This window comes from Rhinichthys klamathensis, unplaced genomic scaffold, assembly GCF_029890125.1.
Source record: "Rhinichthys klamathensis goyatoka isolate OS25496 unplaced genomic scaffold, OSU_Roscu_1.1 h1tg000048l_1, whole genome shotgun sequence".
In the NCBI taxonomy this organism is placed as follows: Eukaryota; Metazoa; Chordata; class Actinopteri; order Cypriniformes; family Leuciscidae; genus Rhinichthys; species Rhinichthys klamathensis.
Window position 1 is genome coordinate 104,037 of NW_026606594.1, and position 24,893 is coordinate 128,929.

Genomic DNA, 24,893 nt, shown 5'->3' on the forward strand with positions numbered 1-24,893 from the left:
CTAATAAAAGATAAACCTTGTGGGGACAAACTTTCTCTAAATATTTCCAGAAGATAAAACCTTCAAAAACCAATCAAATGGGCCATCTCCACAAGGGAATTTATTTTTTCATAAATCAGACTAATAATGTCCTTATTCCAATTAAAAGTGATACACTATTTCCTGTCACCAGGCACGATAAGTAAGGAAGCCGCCAAAATTTGGGGTGTTTTTGTTTCTGCTTATAATTTTATTTTATTCTTTTCTCTTTCTGTCTCTACAGCTGGGATGACAGTAGTTCGGTCAGCAGTGGTTTGAGTGATACTTTAGATAACATCGGCACTGACGATCTGAATCCACCCACATATTCCGGCATCTCATCTCGCAAGAGCAAAGCAGCACAGGTGTGCATACGCTCTAGTCTTATGTATTTTTTCTCCTCACACACACATTTTTATAAATAGCTTTGTATCAGCAGTCTGTCAGTAGGCCACAGCAGATTGAACAGACTGAGAGTTTTGGACATTTTGCTTTGGCTAGTAAGAAAAGTTTGGCCATCTGTCAGACGGATTGCCAATGTGAGATTACTGTGTTTGCACTATATTTTGTGTGTCTGTGTGATTCACAGTCAAATAAAGATACGCACAGTCATACCGAGCAGGATGGTAGCAGCTGGGCTGGTGCTGAGGATCTGAAGAAGGTTGATGAAGAGATGGATCCAGGTATGGACCCTTCCTGCAAGTGGAAGTCTTCATCCCCTTCCTCTTCATGTCAGGGTGAGGACGTTGGCCAGAAGACAGCTTTGGCCATGTCTCAAACAGGCTCCTGGAGGAGGGGCATGAGTGCCCAGGTTGGCATCACACCACCACGGACCAAAGGCTCATCGACCTCTCTCAAATCACCAGGTATCAAAATCTCATACAGTGGTACTTTGTAAATATGAAAAGATACGTGGAGCACCATTTGTGGTTTCACTGAGAGAGACACTGTCAGAATCCTTTAGAAGAACTTTAGGTGCCCTTTTCAAAAATGGCAGTTCTCTGGAGGAACTTTCAAAATGGAACCCACAATTTTCTGTAAGGAAGCATGAAAGATAAAGATGCCTTTTTGCTTGTTACAAAACCAAGGGCATATCAGTGAAACAGTGATATCTGTCAGTAGGGGGCATTTTATGCATGGTATTCAAAATAATTGCTTACTGTAGCTTCAAAGAGAAGGTAACATCAAAAAGAGATGAGGCTTTTTGACAACTTTGAGTCTTTGTCTTTTTCTCTATCTCAGCCAACTTTTGCAGCTGAAACTCTTTTGGGACACTCAGCAGGAAAAAGTTATTTTGGCTTAGAGTACCTTATCTGTGCTGTTTGCTGAGTTGTGCAAAAAAGGGCCGTTGGCTAGAACACAACAGCCATTGCGTTGCATTGGTGATGATGGATTGGGTTGTGAAATTATTTGCAAAAAACTTGTCAGCAGTATTGAATGATTGATCAGGAGGTACTAGTGCCATAACAAACATCTTTGTGCTGACAGGTAAAACAGATGATGCCAAGGCATCTGAGAAGGGCAAGGTCCCATCTAAGAGCCCAAGCATCCAGCGCTCACCATCGGATGCAGGCAAGAGCAGCGGAGATGAAGGGAAGAAGCCACCCTCAGGCATCGGTCGTCCACCTACCACAAGCTCCTTCGGCTTTAAGAAGATTCCGGGTTCTGCCGGAGCCCTTATCACAGCCAGCGGGGCCACTCTGACCAGTGGTTCTGCGACTCTAGGCAAGGTACCAAAGTCTGCAGGCATTGGGAAGGGTGCAGGTATCGGCAATGAGCGGAAGACAAGTCTCGATGGTGCTCAACACCAGGATGATGCCGTTTTGTTAGGCTGTGGAGGCTCCAAGGTTCCACTCCAGTATCGCTCCCTACCTAGACCGGCAAAGTCATCTAGTGGGGGAAGCAGCGTGGTGGGCCGCAGCGGGCATCGTTCCAGCTCTAGCAGCATTGATTCTAATGTCAGCGGAAAGTCTGCGGGAGGTAGTGGAGGGGTGGTTGGAACCCCAACCAGCACAAAGAGAAGAGACCCCGGGAAAGTGGGGTCAGGACGCTCTAGTCCCATTACCATCAACCAAACGGATAAAGAGAAAGTGGCAGGGTCGGATCAAGAGGGAACGGGGTTGTCCACCTCCCCCAAATCCAGTCCCACTTCCACCCAATCGGGACTCAGACAGCCAGGCTCCAAATACCCAGACATTGCATCCCCCACATTCCGCAGGTAACCGACTTTCTTTCTGAATAAAATGACTGGGGTAATGGGAGGACAAGAAAAGTTAGACAAAGATGACACAAGGCAGACATAAGCAGAGATAAGACTAAAATATGAAAGCAAAGTAGGCAGTTAGCTTGAGACAAATGGACACAAGCAGACAGTAAGAAAGAACAATAGCTTTTTGTGGTTTGGCTCACTCTTGCGATGTCATGACCTCTTGGCCAGCATGGAGGAGCGTTCCAGCATGTTTCCTCAGTAAGTATGTGAGATGGACGTGAGATGCTTTAGGCTGCGCTGCACTGCTGATTTGATCCACCAATGAGTTTAGGCTTACCTCAGAGATCCAGGAAATTTTGTGATGGATTACGGAGCTCATCGTTTGAGTCATAGCCATAGCCTTCCGTCTCACTCTTGTATTTCCCCCCAGCCACCATTAGATGACCTGAAATCTTGCTAGCAGCCCACAAATGCTCTGATGAATAGAGAAGGATGTAATCTAAATCACTAGTTCTCAACCGGTTTTTATACAGAACCAGATTTCACAATGAACATCAAGGGATGACCTATGTAGTAGCAAAAGAAAAAAAACTTACATTGGCCAAAAATGTTTGCAAGTTTATTAACTATAATTGTTAAGGTTCTAAATGTCTCTTGAATCCTGATGGTTTCATGACAAGCAGTGATTTACCGCACAAAACAAAATTGTGGTCAGAACAATCTATAGCCGCTTTTCCACCGTCGGGCTGAACGGTTCTAAGAATAGTAAGGAACGATTCCAGTTGTTTTTCCACTTGAGCCTATTACGGCCCAATTACAAACCGTTCTCGACCTGGAATTCCTGTGCTGGTAGAATGCGTGTAGTGATGTCGCAACTCAGGATTGGTCACTTGTCTGTTGTCTGGCTACCAGTTTCTCTGTAGCTGGCTAAGCATGCTATTTGAGAGACGTAAACACAAATTAATAATACAATTAAAAGAAATATTCGATCATCCTCCATAATGCAGTCACTATTTAAATTTATATCGTCTGTAAAGTCTTGTGTTACCAAGGAAATGACTGACACATTCGTATTACATTCCAAAGAGCTCAGTTATCAGCCATTTTCGTACCATAGCCTATATGAAACCATAATTGTACCTGCTGGCCCGGATCGGAATGGATCGGTTAAGCAAAGAGAACGGTTTGGCCCGACTATAGAAAAGTGGCTTATGTCTGTCCTCTGCAGTATGCTAAGTTTGTATGTTTAATGTAGTCTGGCTCATATTTTCTTATACTTTTTGTAAGTCTGTTCATTGTTTTCGAGGATGAGCTGTTGTTATGAAACCTGCCCATATTTACTAACTAATTTTGTTAGCTTATACTAAGAAACAGCCGTTTTTTGTTTTAGTTTTTTTGCCAAAACACTGTAAACTTTGATCGGACACAACCTTCACATCAATAACAATAGATGTGAGAAGCCTTTAAAAAGTTAAGCCTGTTTAATTTGCACAATTATACGGTTAGTTTGAATTTGTTTGTTTTTTTAATGCATTTAGCATTCATCTCCCCTGTTGTCTGTGAGTCTCATAACAGCCTGCAACATAGCTGCTCTCACGCTTTGGCCGTGAGACACCCGCATTTGATTGGTTTCACACGCTCACACGCCACACTCCCGATATCTCACGCTGAAGTGTCAACCCGGGCGGTCAAATGCCTGGAAGATGAGTTTATCTATATATCTACCTGTTGAGCCACTCGTGATCGACTAGTTATACCGCAAATTCGTTAAAAATCTCCCGTTATCTAGAGCGAGCGTGCATGCGAGACAGAGATTGTGCTCCAAACCGCGTAGAGCGAGCCCCCCCCCCCCGTCAACAAATCTCACTCGTCTCTACCACCACCCCCCCGCCCCCGTCAACATATCTCACGCCGAGCAAAACTCAAAAGTTGGCAGGTATGCTGCAACCCATTTTTGAGAATCGGAATCACTTTAGCAGTCTGTCTTAGCACCTCTCTCCCACATCAGAGGACAGTTGCACACAAGGCGGATTAGGGTCAGATTGCCACCTGGTGGTTATGGAATGTAAGTGCATATATGGAAACACTCCTCAGGGAGCATGATTTGCCATTCTGATCAGACTCAATTCAGCATTGATTAAAGCAGATGGAGTGAGCGGATTTCCAGCACACTGATCTCTCTATTAGTAGGTGTGTCCATTTAAAAACATGTCTACATGGTGCGCTGATCTGCTCCATGAAGCCGAAGTGTAATAGTGTAATTTGCTTGCCTCAGGCTGTTATTGCTGGAGCCATACAGTGCTAACCATGGGCAGATCCACCACTGAAAGCATATTTGATTATGTACAAGGAGTAGAAGCTGACCAATTAAGTTATGCTGGAAACTGTGTGATGATACTTTGTTTTTTAATGAGATTGCATGGTTACATTTACATCCATTGCTCTTTCATGAAAGAGCAAATGTGTGTAAACTGTTTCTGAAATCAACTCAATTCATTGCGACAGTTTACATAAGCAAGGTTTATGAACAATTTGTTGTCTTGTTTTCACTTTGCCCAGGTTGTTTGGCAGCAAGACTAGCAGTAAACCAAGTTCCCCTGGCACCCCTGACTCCGGTAAATGCCCATCGGCACTGGGCAGTCCTCATGGCACACTGGCGCGGCAGGCCAGCCTGGATTCACCCTCCTCAGGAACAGGTAGTCTGGGCAGCATGGGTGGGCAAAGTGGAGGCAGCAGCCCGTTGTACGGCAAAACGCCCGACCTGGGCACTGACTCCCCCGCCTCTAGTCCGGCGTCAGGCCTCTCTCTGCCCTCTAACGCCCGGCCTTGGCCTCCGAACCTCAGCAGTTCCTCTGCGGGCAGTAAAGACACACTGAGCTGCCACAGTATGACCAGTTTACACACAAGCTCAGAGTCCATAGACCTGCCGCTCCCACATCACCATGGGCCAAAGGTCACCCGCACAGGCAGTGTCAAGTCCACCCTGTCTGAGGGGTAAGTGCAGATATCCATATGGTATTAATTAAATGATAAGATGACAATGTATTGCTTATTACATGATATGCTTAATGAAATAATGGAGCATTAGTTTGTTGTTGAAATCTGTTAGTCGTGATATGATCAAACTGCCTGTTTGTCGTAGATAACTCTCTTATTTTTCTTCTGTTTTAATAGCATGCCTCTTGACAGAAACACTCTCCCCAAAAAGGGATTAAGGTACTAATATAATCACCATCCATGTAATTGTCCTCACAAATATGTTTTTGTTTATGTTGTCACCTCCATCAAGTAACTAGCATTAATATTCTCATCAACTGCTTTTGAATTTGTGTCACTTACCCACTACATGTGTACATCTATGTATTAGTGGTGTTTGCTAAACCAAGGATTACTATTATTACTCATACAGTTAGCGATTGAACCCCCCAACCCTAAATATTAAACTTTAGCTCATCATCCTGTACAGTTTGTGCTGTAATTACATTTCGAAAACGAGTGAAAATATTCTGTAGACTTGCACTACCATTCAGCAAGGATGCATTAAACTGATCAATCAGCAAATCAGCATATAAGAATCTGAATGTGACACTGAAAACTGGAGTAATAGCTGCTAAAAATGCAGCTTTGCCATCACAGTAATCGATTACATTTTAAAATATTTTAAGATAGAAAACAATGGTTTTAGAACACTTTAGCAACTGCATAGCAACACACAGACAGCAACCCACAGCACTGGTAGTGTTGGCAAAATGTACATATCCACAGTGGCTTGTCAAGCTGTGACTCACTGATTTTTTTTACACTCATTTAATAACACTTTTAGCAAGAGACAACCACAGAAACAGTAACATGCTCTTAAGAAGCAATTAAATATTCACAGAGATAAGCACAGCATTTAAATTAAATCAGACTGTTGTGTCCAAACCACTATAAAAGAGCCATCAATCTGCAGTCAGGATGAAAGATAAACTGCGGAAATGCTACATGCGTGTGTGACCTTCTATTTGCAGTTAAATCGCAATGTGAGCAAATCATTTAGGTCACAATATGGTATTTTAATTCTAAAGGCTCAGGTAGGCAGTGATGTGTGCACTGAAGATAGTCCAGTCAGGAAGATCCACGTGATCTCCATTCGTTTAATGGAAACCGTCTTTGACGCATGCTAAGTCTGCCCACTGCCTAAAGCTATCACTGCAGAACAATGGATGCGAGACTGTGTGGGCAGTTATTATCTAGCTTTATTGTATAAATCATGTTAAGCCCTATCACAGCTGAAGATTTAGTGCTTTTAGTTTAATAGACTCAATAATTGGAACAGTTGCATTTATTTATAAAATAAAACACTGCATTTTGGGAAAATACATCCTTGTGGAATAGCTAAACCTGTATATATGCCTCCAATCAGGTATCCTCCATCCTCCAGACAGACATCACATGAGGAAGGAAAGGAATGGTTGCGTTCTCACTCCACTGGAGGTCTGCAGGACACAGGAAGTCCACTTTCACCACCGGGCACAACCAGCACCAACGCTGGCAAATACCACTACTCAAACCTGCGTATGTAAACATATATCATATCTGATTTATACTTTACAGTAGAACACCTACAATTTCTGGATTTCTCATTACACCATAAACAGACATTGGGTTATAAACAGATATAATTCTGTGACATCATGACATTTGTGTTGCAGTGAGTCCCACCAGTATGTCACAGTATAATCTTCCCAGCACCAGTATGAGCCGCTCCAACAGTATTCCAGCACAGGATTCATTCGAGCTGTACGGGGAGGGTCACACTTTGGGTGGCAGTGCCACCTCGCTGGAGGAACGGCCACGCGGGATGAGCCGGTCCGGCTCCTTCCGAGACAGCACCGATGAAGGTTAGTGCTGAAGTTACTTCCTTTAAAAGAAGTTTAATCCATTGACATGCCGTTTCTATATAGTTGTGCATGTATCTGTAATTATGCATGTCTGTTAGAAAACTTTTGGTTTCCTTTAGCATTAAAACCAGAAATATTTATATCGTTATGTTGTTCTGCTCTGTCTACAGTTCATGGTTCTTCTCTGTCTTTGGTCTCGAGCACATCATCTTTGTATTCTGCGGTGAGTGACGCTATAGTCTTCCTACAGAATCTTGTGATTGACTAATCAGTCAGATTTCAATTTTGCAAAAGAATTAGCAAGTCTTGCACCCAGTATTGGTTTTCTTCATTTAAAAAGTTTTACAAAAATAAATCAATAGTACTTTTCATATATATATATATATATATATATATATATATATATATATATATATATATATATATATATATATATATATATATATATATATATTGGGCTAAAGGCACATATTTTATTTTGATTATATTTATCTCAACCTACGTTTCACTATGCAAGTTAAATGTTATTCATGTGATCGCATCAACGCAAAGTCGATTCTAATATAGTAATAATGTTTTTTTTAAGTTACATTTAAGATGTATGTAGCAAATGAAAATCAATAAAATTACCAAATATATTTTGAGACATAAGTATTATTAATGATTTATATTCCCATTCAAGTTGATTAAATCAACAGTTTTTCAAAAACTGAAGAATATGTTAAATATTGGTATTTGAGGGCTAATGGCACAATATTTAATGTGACAATTAACTGGCTGACTTTTACAATTGTGGACATGACATGGTTAGATTTAAAAGGTCAAAATAATGTATTAAGCTGTTTATCCACCTTAGAGATAATCACCATATTTATAATGAAACCAACATTTTTAAAGTTTTTACAGAGACTACAGTCTTCCACCAAAATAAAAGTTTAATGGTTTAACTCTTGCAGGTGAAGAAATTAAAACGAAAGGTATTGTAACGTAAAATAATATACTTATTATTATAACTCTTAAAGTGCACCATATTGATGCATAGAACTTTAAAATGTACAAACTTTTCTGACAGGGGTCCATGTCCCCGGACCCCCTTAGAGGGACTGGAAAGATATATTTTTTTCTGCAATCATACTACTGGAGTGTTGAAAAACAGATTTTCCTTACGGTGTGCCTTTAGCCCCATTGTACCCTATGATTATAAAAACTCTGAGTGTGTATTTTTTTTATTGATTTTATCGCATGCTATTATTTATTTGAACTAATTTGTGCTTTCATTTTGCCTATAAACCTTTTAGTTTTATATTTGATATTTATTCATTTTTTTTCTATTTTAGAGCTGGGTTTCCTTTGAAAATATAATAGATACACATTATATTCCTTGCCTGAGTCTCGCCATTTTAGATCATAGTAAATTCATTAGTATTAACTGCTAGTTTCTGAATAACTGTAACATCATACATGCTGTTTCCATTTGCCTGAGCTTGACAAACTAATAACTTTAAAGAGTAATTTATTTGAGAAGATGTCAAAGTTGATTATTTAACCTCCACTATTCACCAAGGCTATAAATGAAGACTAATGACGAGATTTAGAGAGGTAGTAGACCCATCTCAGAGGCTCATGGTGGCTCAGTATTGTGACTTTGCCACTATTTGAACACACATTTTCTCACTTTCAGGTGCTGGCCTTTTTAGACAAGGTAATAATTTGTCATACAGAAAAGTCTGCTTGTATTCACTTCATATTTTTTTGATAAATGCAAACCCTAACAGTCTAACGTTTTGCTTCAAATCAGCTGCTACTAACGGGTAACCATAAATCTGATCCAAATGGCAAAATTCTGATCATTGGTTAATTTGAATGGCTTTGTGATTTACCTTTAAGTGTTTGCAAAGAGCTGGTGTGGATTTTGGCTTCTTAATTCTTTCTTCTTATTGGATATAATAGGAAACACTGATTGTAGATTTTTATGAATGCAAAAAAAAAGACTATTGGGATGTTGGTAATATTGTCTTTGGGTTATTTTCGTCTCCTTTAACTGTTGTTTTCTCCCACAGACGGAGGAGAAGGCCCACTCTGAGGTAAGAATATCTTGTTTCCTAGTTATATTTGTGATTTTGGTAATACGTAAAAGCAATAAAAGGTCAAACAGTGATACACTTTCACAAAGTCCAAAATCAGTTGCGCCTTTGAATCGGACAACCACACCAATACATTTACCAACAACACACATATTTAAAATATTTTACGCTGTGTTGCATTATTTTATGAGACACTCTTATGGTATCAATATCTTTAATTCACTTGTATTCACTGGCTCACATACAGTCCTGGACAAACATCTTTAACAACTCACAACCATAATTTCCCAGGATTGGTTTTATTTGGACTCTTGTTCATTTGATCACTGATTTACCTTTGATTTCACTTTATTTTGTGTTTGTGTGCCATTAATATTCTCTCTCCTGTTGTCATATTTGTCCAAGACTGCAGACTTCTATATATGATGTGTCATCTAATGCTTAACATCTAACGAACAGCTAAACTTTCCGTGTAACTACTAAAAACGAATGTATTCCTGTCTCATGGTTATGGCTGCATTGTGTATGAACATGCAACATAGAGTTAATTGTACTTTTCTTTTCTCAATCAAGGGCCAAACAGTCCAAAATACAACGGTAATTTCCCATTTTACATACACTCTCTTCTGGTATGATACAAGAGAAAGCACTTCAAAGTCTTACACGCAGAGTGCTTACCTGAGGCCACTGATGGATATCTAGGTTCTTTTGTTACTGTTAAGCAAAGAAAATGAAAGCAGTTTATTCTCCATTGTTTGAGTGCACAGCTCATTGAGGTTTGTAATGAGAAACCACTTCTTTTCCTACAGCAAATCAGAAAACTGCGGAGAGAGCTGGACGCTTCTCAGGAGAAAGTGGCAACCCTGACCTCTCAGCTGGCGGCCAACGTGAGTTAGATGCTAAAACAAAGAAAGGCATCATAATACATCTCAAACTGCACAGTAGTGGCTTCTAAAATATAAACTGTTAACAGTCAGCATGTTTGGGAATTTGCATTGAAAGCATCTCAAAATCCCAGATTCTGAGGTATTCTGTGATATTCTGAGGAGAAGTTTTAGTTTGTGTCCCTGGCTGCATTGACAAACTAGGGCACATTGTTTCACAGTGTCACATTAGATTTCTGTGTGAAGGCACTGCAGGAAGAGAGCAGAGTTTGGACCGGGCTGAGCTCTATTCACTTTCCTGTCCCAGGAGTGATGAGGGCAGGTGTGATGAAGGGCTTTGCTCTCCGACAGTTTAGTGAGAAGTGTGACAGAGCATGAGACAGTTCCTGTCTCTTCACTCGACCTCCTCTGTGATTTGTGTTTGACAGGATTCGTGTATGGGAGAACTCCTTCGAACTAAATCTATTCAAGTCGTACAATACTTGAGTGGATTGAAATGTCTGCTCTCCAGCTGGATGTTTTTGAACTTCTCAGTGTCAGAACAACTTTTGAAAGTTGGTGTTCAGTATTCAGGGATGAAAGAGAGCATCTTTGTTTCTCTTGGATTCTGATGCCCCACAGCAACACAGAAACTATATTATATGAAAAATTTCCTGATATCTGGACCCAAAAATTATGTGGACAAATGTCTGAATCCTATTTCATTAGTTATCAAACCAGTATCACAGTTTCAAACCAAGTGGCATTTATTTTAAAATTAGCACAAGCATTTAAAAAAATAATAATAATTTGACACCAGTCTGAACTTACAATTACAATCAGAAAGTCTATAATTTTCATTTAAGTGTAGGTTAAGTATCCAAATTAGGGTATGAACCCTCAAAGTTTCTCTTGTTCTTCCATTCAAAACTTTCTGCCCACCCATTGGTTAATCCTTCAGTATCATGTGCATTTGTATTAGAGAGTCTGTGTAGTTTTGTATTAGCGTGTGAGAGAGCTTAAGGATGGCTGTGGCTAACAGGGGTACTGCTTTAGCTAGTTCTGTGTTTTGGCCACAGCTGAACCGTTATCCTGGGAAAGAAAGGTCAAAGAGACAAGACCATTTTGCTCAGATATTGTCATCACAACCACACCAGGTAAGGTGATAACACGAGATGTAGCTTTATAAATGTGGTTGCTTAATGTTGCTTGAACAGCTAATATGTGGCTTTAATTATAATATGTATGCATATCATAGGATCATACTATGCATATCATAGTTTAAAATCATTTTAATGTCAAAATGTCCACCTTGAGGTTTTAATAGGTGAGAGTTTGCTTTGGTGGGATTCATGTGTCAGGCTCCTTTGTGTAAGATTTGTGGAAATGCTGCCTGTTTCAGGTGTGCTTGACTGGGCTGAGGGACTCAGTGTGGACAGATTGTTGAAGGAATATAAATGGATGGACAAACAGGTCAGGGCAGGGCATGTCGTAAAAGTGTGTTTATAGAGGCACTCTCCCATTAGAGTCACTCAAGCATTTGGCATTGTGCCTCTCAGTATTCGCTTGGCTTCACTTCCTGGCAGGCATTTTAAATAGTAAATACCAAGAAACTTTTGACTTTTATAAAACACAGCAATATTTAACTTAAAATATTAGAATTTAAAATGTTTTTATTTTATTTATAACTGTAGGACTACAGCTATCTAGCTTAGGTCCTCGTTGTTGTCCACAAATAATCTATTAGAACAGTTTCAGTCTGGATTTAGATCAGAACACAGCACTGAGACCGCTCTAGTCTGGGTCACGAATGACTTTCTCACTTCTTCTGACACGGGTGCTTGTAGCATTTTAGTTTTGTTAGACATTAGTGCTGCTTTTGACACCGTATGCCATACCATCCTTCTTGAAAGGATGTGTGGGTGGTTAGGCATCGCTGGTCATGTGTTTGAGTGGTTAAAATCTTATTTCACTGATCGTTTCCAGTATGTATGTTTGGTGAAAAATGAATCCAAACCAACTTTAGTTCATCAGGGTGTCCCTCAGGGGTCTGTGTTAGGGCCCATGCATTCTATCTTCTTATCTATTACCAGTGTGGATGCTAGACAACTTTCTCAATTAGTGAAAAACTGAAATGCTGCTTGGTGGTATGCCAACGGCTCTGCATAAATGGAATAATTTCAATTTGTTAACTGACTGCCGTTCAGTATCTCCATTGCTTCAAGTGTGCAACCTTGGTGGCGCGTTTTTCTTTCTTTTTTTTTCTTTCTTTTTTTTTGATGCGCAGTTCACATTCGATGCCCATATCAAAATGGTCTCGAAAACTGGACTGTTCTAAGAAGTCTCTAAAGACTCCTCGTTTCAAATCTGTTTTTTTTATTTATTTTTTTATTGTTTGTATTCTTTTTTTTTTGTATTACTGTCTTTTATTATTATTACTCTGTCATAGCACTTTGAGTTTTAGAAAAGCATTATAAATAAAATAAATTTGTTTTTTGTTCTGATCTGTCCCTTAGTTTTTAAAAACACTATGGGCCCTATCTTGCACTCGGCGCAAATGACTTTGTACACTGACGCATGTATCATTCCTATTTTGCACCCGCGCAAAGCGGGCTTTTCCCTCCACAGACGCACGTCGGTTAACTAAGAAATACACTTGCGCTCCCCGGGGCGGTTCGGCGCAAAGAGGAGGCGTGTTCCGGCGCAAACTTTCCCTCATGCTATTTTGCTGTTCTATAAGACAATTGCGCCACTGACCAGAAAAAACCTAGTCTAAAGTCAGTGGCGTGTTGCGCGTTGTTCATTATGCTATTTTAAGGGCGCATGCTTGGCCATAATCAATGTAGTGTGTTGTGCACACTGTAGTGCAATGCACAACGCGCATACACTTTGATTCTCTCATCTAAGCAGCAGTTTTCATTTTTGCAAATCATACATTATTACGATAGATAGATAGATAGATAGATAGATAGATAGATAGATAGATAGATAGATAGATAGATAGATAGATAGATAGACAATTTATTATAAAAGCATACATGTAGCTTACACATTTACCCAAATTATCATACGCCTGTTTAACAGAAGTTAATTTGTGTGGGTTTCTCCATCCCCAATGTCACTTCTCTGTGTTTTACGGCCCTGACGAGAACGTTGCTCTCCTCGGCTGTGAACCGCTCCTGGCGCGCGCCTGGCAAATCCGCCGTTATAATAGGAATCCGCTTTAGAACAAGCGCGCCTGCTCTTAAAGGGAATGTGAGATGACGCTCTGATTGGTTTATTTCACGTTACGCCCAAACCACACCTATGAGTAATGTAGCTACTTCAGACCAACCCCTTTTAGATTTGCGCCAGGCGCAAGAGGCATTTATCCCGCCGGGAAAATAGCAACAGCGCCGGGATCCGCCCACAAAGTTACTTGCGCTTTGCGCTTTGACACTTGCGTTTCAGATCGTTAAAATAGGGCCCTATGAGTCAAAGGTCTGATGTTAAACTGGGTCATTTCTATTGCCAAAAGATGTTTTGGATGTATTAAATGTATTAAATATATTTTGGATGTTCTTACGTTCGTTGTGTGAGTGTATATATACATTCACAGACTTCAGAAGTCTTTTCAGTGTAGCTGAGGTCAGGAGAGACGGCTCTTCCACCAAAGCCCTGGGCCTTATGTTCAGACAAGCCTTAGACATTGTGTTTCCTTTGAACTCCTTCTCAGTAGCTTAAACCTGAAACATGCTTCAAAGTTCACAGCACTGTTTAGCTTGCCTGTGCAGTATAGATGAGAGTTTCCCAGGAGGAATCCTCCAGAGGCTCAGACTGGGTGGATACAAAGATAGTTTTACAAATGATGTTTTTTCCTGCTCAAATGCCCAGTGTGTGCTGTAAATTTTTATGCACAGAAGGATAAACTTAATAGATCTGAAAATCTATACTGTGGGTCTCACCGTGTACTTATATTTTTTTTACACCCACTGCATTCACATTATTGGCTTAATCGGTTTGTGTTGCCGAAAGCAAAGCAGGTTTTGTGTTGTATGAAAAACAAGCGTCAGCAAGGACGCATTAAATTGATCAAAAGTCACAGTAAAGACATTTGTGCTGTCACAAAATATTTCTATTTCAAATCAATTCTGTTCTTTTGAACCTTCTATTCATCAAAGAATACAAAAAAAATGTATGATGTTTACCCAAAAATATCAAGCAGCACAACAGTTTTCAACATTGATAATAATAATAAGAAATGTTTCTTGAGCATCAAATAAGCATATTAGAATGATATCTAAAGGATCATGTAACACTGAAGACTGGAGTAATGATGCTGAAAATTCAGCTTTGCATCACAAGAATAAATTATATTTTAAAATATATTACAATAGAAAACTGTCATTTAATATATATATATATATATATATATATATATATATATATATATATATATATTACTGTTTTTACCATATTTGATCAAATAAATGCAGCCTTGTTGAATATAAAATATTATTTTTTTTTAAATACATTAACAAATCTTATTGACCCCCAAACTTTTGAACGTTAGCATACATACTATTAGCATAACTATTATTTATCCATGTACCTCTTGATGTTCAGCGACTGAACTTTGATAGCCTTGAACCCAGAGAAGTTTAATTTTGCGATTCTTTCTCAGTTACCCTGTGGATTTGGTAAAGTATCTTATTAGAACTCTCTGTTGAAAAATCTGCGTGTGTGTGTGTGTGTTTTGACAGGCACACCTGGTGGCTGCGTTTGAGAAGAGTCTGACGAACATGACCTGTCGCCTGCAGAGTCTAACAATGACAGCGGAGCAAAAGGTAGGAAAGGACATACACACACAAATGTGAACAACAACTTAAATATCTGAATGTTTTCTGTGTTTGTTGAGACATAATAGCACATATTCTACCAATCAAGAGATATTTGTACCATTTTCTAGGGGGGACTGAGCAGTCTAAGCAGTTCCACCCATCAATAAAACCATCCAGTCATCATGTAAATGTAACCTTCAGGTTAAAATGTGAAACTGCTTCCTTAATTTGCACAAAGCACCATCATCGACTTAATGAGTTCCTGCCTCTGTTAATCCCTCTTGAATAAACCATCAGAGAATACAGAGGGACGTCTTTGTTAAGACGGGACAATTTCAATTAAAGCCGAAACCCTATCGTAAGCACTAGAATCTTGAGCTCTGGATCGACAGAGAGATCGTATTGTGATGGAATAGGGGGCTGCAACACATGCTCGGTTCCTCGGATCAGCGGGGCGCTTATCTCCACATGTGCTTTTTTGGCAGGAAACATCTGATAGAGGAATAAGACAGCTGGTGGTACGAGAGGGAGTTTGTGCTTCGCCTACAAAAGAGTTTGTGTAGGGTCAAAAACCGAAAGTGCCATGTGGCTCACTTCCTTTCTAGCGATTCAGAAGTAATGCTGATTTGATATTTTAATTAGCAATGCTTGCTAGCATCACAATTATTATTGTGCATATTTAGGGTTTGGGATTTAAACAAACCTCTCACCATTAGTTTTCAACTTTGGTGCACAATTCTCCCTGCATCATTTGAGCAACAGACATTAATCATAATCGTGTGGCTTGTTGGGGGAGGTGTGCTTTTATTTTTCTAAGCGATATGGGGAAGTCAGTTGTGTTTATATTCAATGTAACTGTGTGTGTTGCAGGAGTCCGAGCTGGCGGAGTTGAGAGAGACCATTGAAGCGTTGAAAACTCAGAACACAGATGCTCAGACGGCCATTCAAGTGGCCCTCAACGGCCCTGATCACGTTCATAAAGGTGCTGCTTGTGTAGCTACTTCAAAATCTTCCTAGTTCGCAATTATTAAAGGAATATTTCAGGTTCAAGTTAAGGTGCTGTCACATTTACCGTTGAAATCCATTCATTTTAGTAAGAATCCTTGCATAGTGCGTGCAATAGATTCCCCCACGCGGATTTCGCAATGATATCAAGTTGTCACACAGCAAATTCGATGTGTTGACTAACAAAACACTACTTGGTTTGAAAGTGACTTTCTATGTGAGCTGTGCATCATACCTTACACTATTGATGATAAACAATGAATCTTTTTTTGCCCACTAAATTTCACCGCAATTTTTGCTAATGTGACAGCACCTTTTAAACTCAATCGACAGCACTTGTGGTATAATCGATTGCCTCAAAATTGAATTTTCAACTTGTCCCTTCTTTGGTTTTTCTTTTTTTTTTAACATGATGTAAGTATAAAAAAAAACCCACTTACTAACATTTTCTGTGTAAAGGTATATGCCATTTTACTTCATTCCCATGTCGAAACACCTAAAGCCTTTAAACAACCATAAAAATAATAATTTAAACAACTAAATTTCAGTTTTAACAGAAGAATAAATGTAAGTGCTGTAAATGTAAAATTGTCCCTATTCACTTCCATTGTAAGTTCCACTGTAACTCACGAATGTTTGTTATGTGATGATGACCGTTTGTGTGTGTGTCTGTGTGTGTGTGTGGCAGACCTGAGGATCCGTCGACAGCACTCGTCAGAAAGTATGTCCAGTATTAACAGTGCAGCCAGCCATTCCAGTATGGGTAGCGCTAAAGACGCAGACGACAAGAAGAAAAAGAAGAAAAGCTGGGTGAGTCATTGCACAAGGCTTCAGCATCACAGGCGTGTCCGCTTGTAGAATGATGACTACAACTGTGATGAAACAAGAGCACAGCATTTGAAAAAAAAAAGTTAGAGCAAGGAGTATATATATATATATGAAATGTATGAATCACTGCATTAGATGACAAAATATAAAAAATTGACGACTGCAGTCCATGTTTAAAGAGCTTATAGAGCCGAGAACAGTAATCTTGCCGTACCGAACCAAGCTCAAGTGGAAATATAACCGTTCTTAGAACTGTTCGGCTTGATGGCTGCATAAATGGCTTCATCTTACAGTTTTATGTTTAGTATATTACAAATTGATTATATTTTACATTTGCATTTGGCTGACGCTTTTATTCAAAGCGACAATGTAATGAACATTTTCAATGTACATATTTACGTTTTATTGTTGGTTTCCCTGGGAATCGTACTCATGACCTTTGCATTCTTAGCATCTAGATATTAATGCCTTTTCCATATTTAGCAACTGTGAAACATTGACTAACATTGTAAGAGGAAAGAAAGGTGTGTCTTTATCGTATTCTATAAGGCTTGTTTTCAAATTCTTCTATGAAAAAGTGATTTTTAGTTAGTCATCATTCTAGTAGTGGTATCCTCTCTAACTCAGTTTCCACTTTGGGATCATCAAGAACACGTAGCACAAACATTTCTGTCATTTCACCCCCTTCCGACTGTCTCGCCCTCTTTCACGCCCCCTCTCACACTTTCTCTGTCTTTCACTTCCTCACCACACCAGCAGGGAAAGGATAGAGGACACAAGGTGACTATAACACCCCCTCAAACTCTCCTGCATGCCCGTATGAAGGATCCGACATGCTCTTCCCGTTTTTTCCCCTCAGTGGCCCTTCAAACCCCTAAACTTCCTCACCCTTCAGTCCTTGCCCTTTAAAAAGCATATCTTTATATCTTCTTTGAGGAATGCACTAATTAAGAACATCTTCTCGCTCAGGTTGCAGTCATTACCGGTGATATATTTATGTTATTAAGATGCAGTTTTGCATATTTTACTCAGCTGTTCTAGTTCACTCGCAGCTATTTCGTAGTTTTATTATCTCCTAACGCTTGCGGGCTGTTGTTTATTCTCATTTAGGGTGTACATTAAGTCGAGAGCACTTGAGGTAAACCGCTGTTTGAGAAATAACATTGGCATTGTGAGCAGCAGTTATGGCAACTTTTCCTCGAGCTGCCCTGGACTCTTATAATGAGAGCAGAGCTCAAACCGAGCTCATAAATACCAATCACCTCTTTTTTATGCGCCTATTAATTATTCATCAGCACAATTTGAGGCAGTGTGGTCTCTGGATTCAGACAGTCTGGAAACGCTGCTCAAAGATGAAAGACAATGAGAAAGCAAACTAAAAAGAAAACGAGGGAGACGAGGGTTGCAATATAATACATTCAAAGCAGGGCTCAACAATAAGGATGCATTGTGAGAGAGAGTTGCGGGACAGTTTTGTTTCGCCTTTTATTAAATATAATTTAATACACATATATAAAAAGAAAATGCTTAAGGAAAAATATTTTTTAAAATTCTGATAATATTATATATATTATATATATATATATATATATATATATATATATATATATATACAGTATATGTGTGTGTGTGTGTGTGTGTGTATGTATATTAGTGCTGTCAACGTTAACGCGTTAATGCATGCGATTCATTTTTGTCCAGTTTAACGCGTTAAAATATTTAACGCAATTAATGCAGCATCTGTATTTTCTCCCACCCTTTGGCCAGCAATATATTAATGCAAAAGCTTTTAAACCATTCAACCGCGACAAGACAAAAGAAAACGTTGTGTTGTTTCTACATTAATTTGGAATTATTACATTATAACATATATTAAAATGCATAAAATCTTGTTTTTAACTGCAATTAATCATGATTTATCACAGAAAAAATGTGTGATTAATCTAGTTATTTTTAATCGATTGACAGCACTAATATATATATATATATATATATATATATATATATATAATGTGTCTAAATATTTGTAAAGAAAACAGAAAAAGTTTAATTAGATAGATAGATAGATAGATAGATAGATAGATCGATAGATAGATAGATAGATAGATAGATAGATAGATAGATAGATAGATAGATAGATAGATAGATAGATAGATAGATAGATGGATGGATGGATGGATGGATGGATGGATGGATGGATGGATGGATGGATGGATGGATGGATGAATGGATGGATGGATGGATGGATAGATAGATGGATAGTTTCTAACACATGTAAATTCCTTCACCATTTGTATGTTTTTTTGTCTTCTAATAGGCATATATATTATAGCTTTTAATGAAATATATTAATACATATTTTATATATAATACATATTATTTGTGTGTATATGTACAAAAAAGAATCGCATAAAAATACTTAAGATACATATAAAATGTGATATGCTTGTTGTGAGTGCAGTAGCTGAACAAGTGCAAATAATACCAGGTCAGAAAAAAATGTCCTTGTTGTTGAGTGCACTGATGTCAAAGGAAGTTGAGGAAATATGGAGTTCCAGTCAAATGCTGTTCTGTGGAATGAACTAGTTCCATGCTGACAGACACAGCCTCCATTCAGATCTAATCTAATCAAATGAACAATGAATAAATGATGCTGCTGTTCCTGAATATTCTGGTCCAGCAGTGAACGTTTCAGTCAATAGTAACAGTGAGTGTGTTTTATCCATAGGTGGCTGATTCCATCCCCGCCCAGGTTAGTGTTTTCACGTCCCACATCACTGAGGCCGTTTGCCTCTGATAACCTCAAACAATCCCCCCACCCCCACCACCCCACCAACTAACCCCTCCCCCCCCCCCCCCCCATCCCCCCCCAAATCTTAAGTGTTTCCATAGAAATATGTGCTTCCCCCAGTCCCACTGACTGCCAGTACTGTATGTTTCTGCACAGTGAATTGCACAAGCAGGCTGGTATTTACCCTCTCAATATATTACATTAACCTTATTTTTAACCTTTATCATAAGCTGACTGAAAATCACCATGTGATGTTTACCCGACTATTTGAATGTCTTACCTAATGATCTTTTAAGCATTATATAATGCAATAATATTTGTTGAATGAATGTTTCAGGCTATATTCAGAAATTGTGGCATGCATTTGGTTAGCACAGAATATAATATGTGGGGGGTTTTCTTACAGTTGCGGAGCTCCTTTAAGCAGGCCTTCAGCAAGAAAAAGACCAACAAGACCCAATCATCTCACGATGAGTTTGAAGAGATGACTGACTCATCCCTCCCTTCTTCACCCAAACTACAACACACCAACAGACAGACCAGCACCATCCAACCACTGCTCTCATCACCGTCCACCACAGAGTGAGTACAGACACACATACAGTACATGCATATACAGCTCTATGAAATACAGTAGATGCTTAAACATGCACAGATTTGTTATGGTTTAATGTCATTTGTTTCTATTTCAGTTAAACTCTTAATGGGCCATAACACATTCAACACTTTTATCACCAGTAACTTCCACTTGTGTTTCAGTGATTTTATTACTTGTTTTGTTGAGATTTTTCTTTTCTTTTTTGCGCTCTTTTTTTTTTTTGATAATCTTACTTATATTTCATCCTATCCCTTAATCATTTCTGTATTCTGTCCTTGTTCCTCAATTCCATGTGTCTTCAGAAAGTGTTTTTGTGATAGCAAGTCCTCCCCCATTTGGATGCCAAAGAAAAAGTCAAACGGTCATGTGGTCTACAAGCACAGATCTCGGTAACGGGCACAGTGTGGCATGCTGGGAAGGATTGAGAGTGTGCAGTGACTAAAATTACAAAAGATCCCTTCCCCTATATTTCAGTTGCAAATCATTTCATGTGAGACTTGTATGACAAAAATATATTCTAATTAATTTGTAATGGGAGATGTACTAAAAAAATGGAAATTTAATTAAGAAGATTTTTGTGAAAACAAATAAAATAAAATAAACAAAGATTTCAATATATGCTTATGAAAAAAAAAGTCAAACTCGTCTATAATCATTTAAGAATCAAATTAAAATATACCTGAGTTTTTGCATTAAAATATTACTTACTAGGGGTGTCCCCGACTAAGGATTTTCATAGTCGAATCAGATTCGTCAAGTCCTGCCTATAGTCGACTAATAGTCGAATCATGTGTGTGGTGTTGGGGAGGGGGCGGGGCTTTAACATTTTAAAGCCGCGATCTACAGAACATCACACAAAGATATAGAAGAAAATGTATAAAAACATTTTGGATCAATAAAACTAAGAAATTACATAAATAACTGCAGAAAGGCCACACTGCAGATAGGATTTGCTAAATCGGCTGAATTGCCTGTACGAGCATGCTCTAGGCCTACAGCGCAACATCGATGCACTGAAAAATAATCAAGAATTAAGAACACAATATACATTTATAATAAATAAAAATACAAAACGAAATAAGTCAGAATCAAGTCACAAGAAGCAGAACAAATGTGTGCAAAATGCCTAAAGTGCAGGGGAACAAATATTCAAAACACAAGTCACAAATAGGCTAGTTAAATTAGATCACCCTGAGTGATCAATTAATAAAATAAAAATAAATAAATTATTAACATAACGAAACTATGGCCAGGATTGTCAACTTTGTCTTTTTAACTGCAGAAACAACAATAAACACTAAACTGGAACGGCAGTCTTTTTAGCTAAACGTGTTCACAGTATCCAAAAATCAAATTAGAACCGGCTGAAATGTTTTGAAATCCCTTGTACCCATACCTGATCGAAAAAACAAAATCCAGTCTTTCACTCGGCCTGTGTCCGTTTGAGTCTTTTCAAATTGTGTGCGCGGATAAAATACATTCTAAAACGCTTAATGTGAAAAACGCTTAACGGCTTTGTCCTAAAACTGTTATATTAAAAGATCAAATTCTGTACACACCTTATTAATAAAGCATACTATATAGCCTACAGAAAAGCAGATGAGCCCAGAATATGAACGCAACGCGTTTTATTATAGGCTACGTTAAGCATTTTCCTCCCATAGAAAACCGTTAAAGAAAAAGCTTTACGTGACTTGAGTTGCGTTGCGTTCATATTCTGGGTTCATCTGCTTATCTGCACATAGAATGGTTTCTTAAGGTGTGTAGCCTACTGTGTACATACATTAAGCACGTAAAAGTGCCATTTAAGCGTTTTAAAAGCTTTTTTCACGTTAAGCGTTTTAGAACGTCCCGAGGAAAACCAACCTGTTAACGTTGGCCGGCAGAAGTGCGATCATGGTTTTCCTGATGCTAAATCCAGCCTTGGAGAATATCCTTGTGGCTTGTGTGCATCTTTAGATTTTCTTATCCCAGACATTTTTAAAGATTTAAATCCCTGCCGACAAGACGCTCCTCTGTCGGTCACGGATCGAAAGTGAAACTTAAATCTGTCTCGGGGTGTTTGGATTTATTCACGCTGCACGCACGTTAAAAAATATTAATTAAAAGCTTCTTTCTTTGCACATTTTTATTGACAGCATTATCATAATAGGCTGTATATTAACATTTTGACAGAAAACCAGTAGTTCTATGTGAAATCAGACATTGAGCACACTCATATAGCCAAAATGACATAATCCTCGTTTAATAACACATCTGCGAAGATTCGACCGTGAGATTGGTAGTCGAATCAGGCTCCTCCTATCGAAGCATCGAATCTTCGACTATTCGGGGTCACCCCTATTACTTACCATATTATGTTGCTTTAACTTCAATAATTTGCCTGTGCTTAAAGGCCCTTTCGCACCAAGGATGATTGACTATAATGATAATCATGATGATAATGATAACTTAAGTTTTAATATTCATTGTAATTCTATGAGAACAGAGAATTCTACACCACAACTATAACAATAACGACATAGAGCTAGGAACTATATTGTTGGAATTACTTTCATAACGATTTTTTACAGCTTATGAATGATAAAAACAATGACAGCTAATCAGAATCCATCCTGCTTTAAAGAGCTTGAGTTATCATTATATCATTATAGTTATTGTTGTTGGTTTGAACAAGCCTTAATGAAGGACATGATGGATTCCCACTTCCTGTTTGTGTTGATCATGAATGTGATCTCTAATGCCGCATTCCATTCAGCTCGAAATGTTGGAATTTCCTACTTAGAATTTTTCTACGCAATAGAATTTCACTAAAAGTCTGACTTCTTACCATGCATAAATTCACAACTCACCAAGGTGTGGAAAAGTATGTCAGGCTAACATGGCGGTACCCAGGGAGCTTTACATCTCACAGCTTTATATCTCACATCCAACTTTGAATGGAATGCAGCAGACGCCCCTCACAAATATAAAACACAAAGCCCAGTGTGTGCATTTGTGTGCATCAAAGTGTTTGTGCATATACATTTTCTGACCCCATCTAATTCTCCAGGAGTTTGTTGTGCATTAAACCCACCTGTGTTTTGTACAGTAGCTCTCTGTGATGTGTAACAGTGTTGTGACCCACCTCCTCCCTGTATGGTGTGTGTTTGTGCAGACTGTGTGAATGTACAGAGGCCGAGGCCGAGATTATCCTACAGCTGAAGAATGAACTGAGAGAGAAGGAGCTGAAGCTGACTGATATCAGACTGGAGGCGTTAAGCTCCGCCCACCACCTTGATCAGATACGAGAAGCCATGAATCGCATGCAGGTACACACACACACACGCACACGTATACATGCTGACTCACTCTGGGCCCTGCAACATTATATCATTGTCTTGTGAATTATAATCCAGTGTCTTAGTGCAATTCAGTGATCTATGTACTATATTAAAATATTATAGTATTATATTAAAATGTAATTTATTCTTGTGATGGCAAAGCTGAATGTTTAGCAGCAATTACTCCGGTCTTCAGTCACATGATCCTTCAGTAATTATCATAATATCCTGATTTGGTGCTCAAGGGACATTTTTTTATAACAATCAATGTTGAAAACAGTTGTGCTGTGTACCCTAAACAATAGTGTATGTGCTGTGTACCCTAACAATAGTGTATAAAAATGAAAAAATAAAATATATATATATATATATATATGTCAAAGTACTTTATTAGGACTCACACAGAACACTCATTGCAGAAGTTTAAAGAATCCCACAAAGTTGTTTTGTTTAATGAAGTGTTTGCCAGCAAAAGCTTATGCTGTAAAAAAAATTGGACTGAATCATTTAAAGTCTGAAACAAGGTGATTGAATGACTAAGATCAAAGTAACTGTTGATAAAAGGGCCAAATTGCTCTAATTCCAGGATAAAACAACCAGACTGTGTTGTTCATACTCTTGAAGTATCTGTCTGAGCTTTTCCTAAGCACTGGTTTGCTGAGCCTGGCACACAAGTCTAATCTAAAGATTAACGAAATCTTTAACTTCTCACAGTCATTAAAAGCCTTAGAAACAGTTTAAAAACTTAGACAACAAAGAGCAAGTCCTAATCTTCTTAGTATGTCACAAAAGCGTATTTCAGTTTTGAAGTGTGTGGGAAAGTTCCCTTTTTTCTAGTAACATAATAGTATGTGTTGACTGCATATATATGTCCAGTTAGGGAAATGTAGTTTTATTGTAGCTATCATTGTAGTTTTGACACGACCTGTTTTTTATGTACAGAATGAGATTGAGCTGCTGAAGGCTGAGAATGACAGACTCAAGTCCAGTGGCAACACCACACCTGCTGCCACACCTGCTAAAACAGCCCGTCCACCTTCAGAAACCTCCAGCACGTCCTCCTCGTCCTCACGCCAATCTCTGGGGCTGTCGCTGAACAACCTCAACATCACAGACACCATTATGTCAGGTCAGGCTTTGCTTCATAATATGAATGTGGAGTTATTTGGGTCTAACAATGTTTATGCACCATCAAAATGTTGCTTTAGCCATTGTTACCTTGTTTTTGGGGATTGTGAAAAGTCTTTGGATCTTCTTCAGATCTAAATATGTTATAGAAGTAGTTAGAATGACAATATGACGACTATGTTTTACATAAATTAATTTGATTGCTGTACTCAACTCAGTCCAATATAACAACATATACTCGGGTTCGTTTTATGAAAGAAAAAAAATCCAGCAATATCGTTCCTCTGTTTAGTTATAGTTATAGTTGTGGTGTGGACTATTGTCTTAGAGTTTAAGGCCCTAT

General features: G+C 38.6%; 1 protein-coding gene across 15 annotated transcripts in view; it reads left to right on the plus strand.

Moving 5' to 3' along the window:
• The window catches only part of nav3 (neuron navigator 3), a 111,153-nt gene that overhangs the window by 76,315 nt on the left and 9,945 nt on the right, over positions 1 to 24,893 (plus strand). For 4 of the 15 annotated variants that reach the window (XM_056247431.1, XM_056247436.1, XM_056247441.1 and 1 more), the window contains 21 exons: positions 263 to 383; positions 608 to 884; positions 1,507 to 2,236; positions 4,787 to 5,221; positions 5,402 to 5,443; positions 6,633 to 6,784; positions 6,922 to 7,110; positions 7,281 to 7,333; positions 8,792 to 8,812; positions 9,171 to 9,194; positions 9,768 to 9,791; positions 10,004 to 10,081; positions 14,800 to 14,883; positions 15,748 to 15,859; positions 16,571 to 16,692; positions 17,470 to 17,490; positions 19,439 to 19,462; positions 19,908 to 20,083; positions 20,402 to 20,488; positions 23,257 to 23,410; positions 24,365 to 24,551. In XM_056247431.1, the coding sequence (XP_056103406.1) occupies positions 263 to 383; positions 608 to 884; positions 1,507 to 2,236; positions 4,787 to 5,221; positions 5,402 to 5,443; positions 6,633 to 6,784; positions 6,922 to 7,110; positions 7,281 to 7,333; positions 8,792 to 8,812; positions 9,171 to 9,194; positions 9,768 to 9,791; positions 10,004 to 10,081; positions 14,800 to 14,883; positions 15,748 to 15,859; positions 16,571 to 16,692; positions 17,470 to 17,490; positions 19,439 to 19,462; positions 19,908 to 20,083; positions 20,402 to 20,488; positions 23,257 to 23,410; positions 24,365 to 24,551 (3,113 nt within the window). The remainder of the gene's footprint in view (positions 1 to 262; positions 384 to 607; positions 885 to 1,506; positions 2,237 to 4,786; positions 5,222 to 5,401; positions 5,444 to 6,632; positions 6,785 to 6,921; positions 7,111 to 7,280; positions 7,334 to 8,791; positions 8,813 to 9,170; positions 9,195 to 9,767; positions 9,792 to 10,003; positions 10,082 to 14,799; positions 14,884 to 15,747; positions 15,860 to 16,570; positions 16,693 to 17,469; positions 17,491 to 19,438; positions 19,463 to 19,907; positions 20,084 to 20,401; positions 20,489 to 23,256; positions 23,411 to 24,364; positions 24,552 to 24,893) is intronic. The other 11 variants (XM_056247435.1, XM_056247445.1, XM_056247437.1 and 8 more) reach the window with 10 other exon arrangements.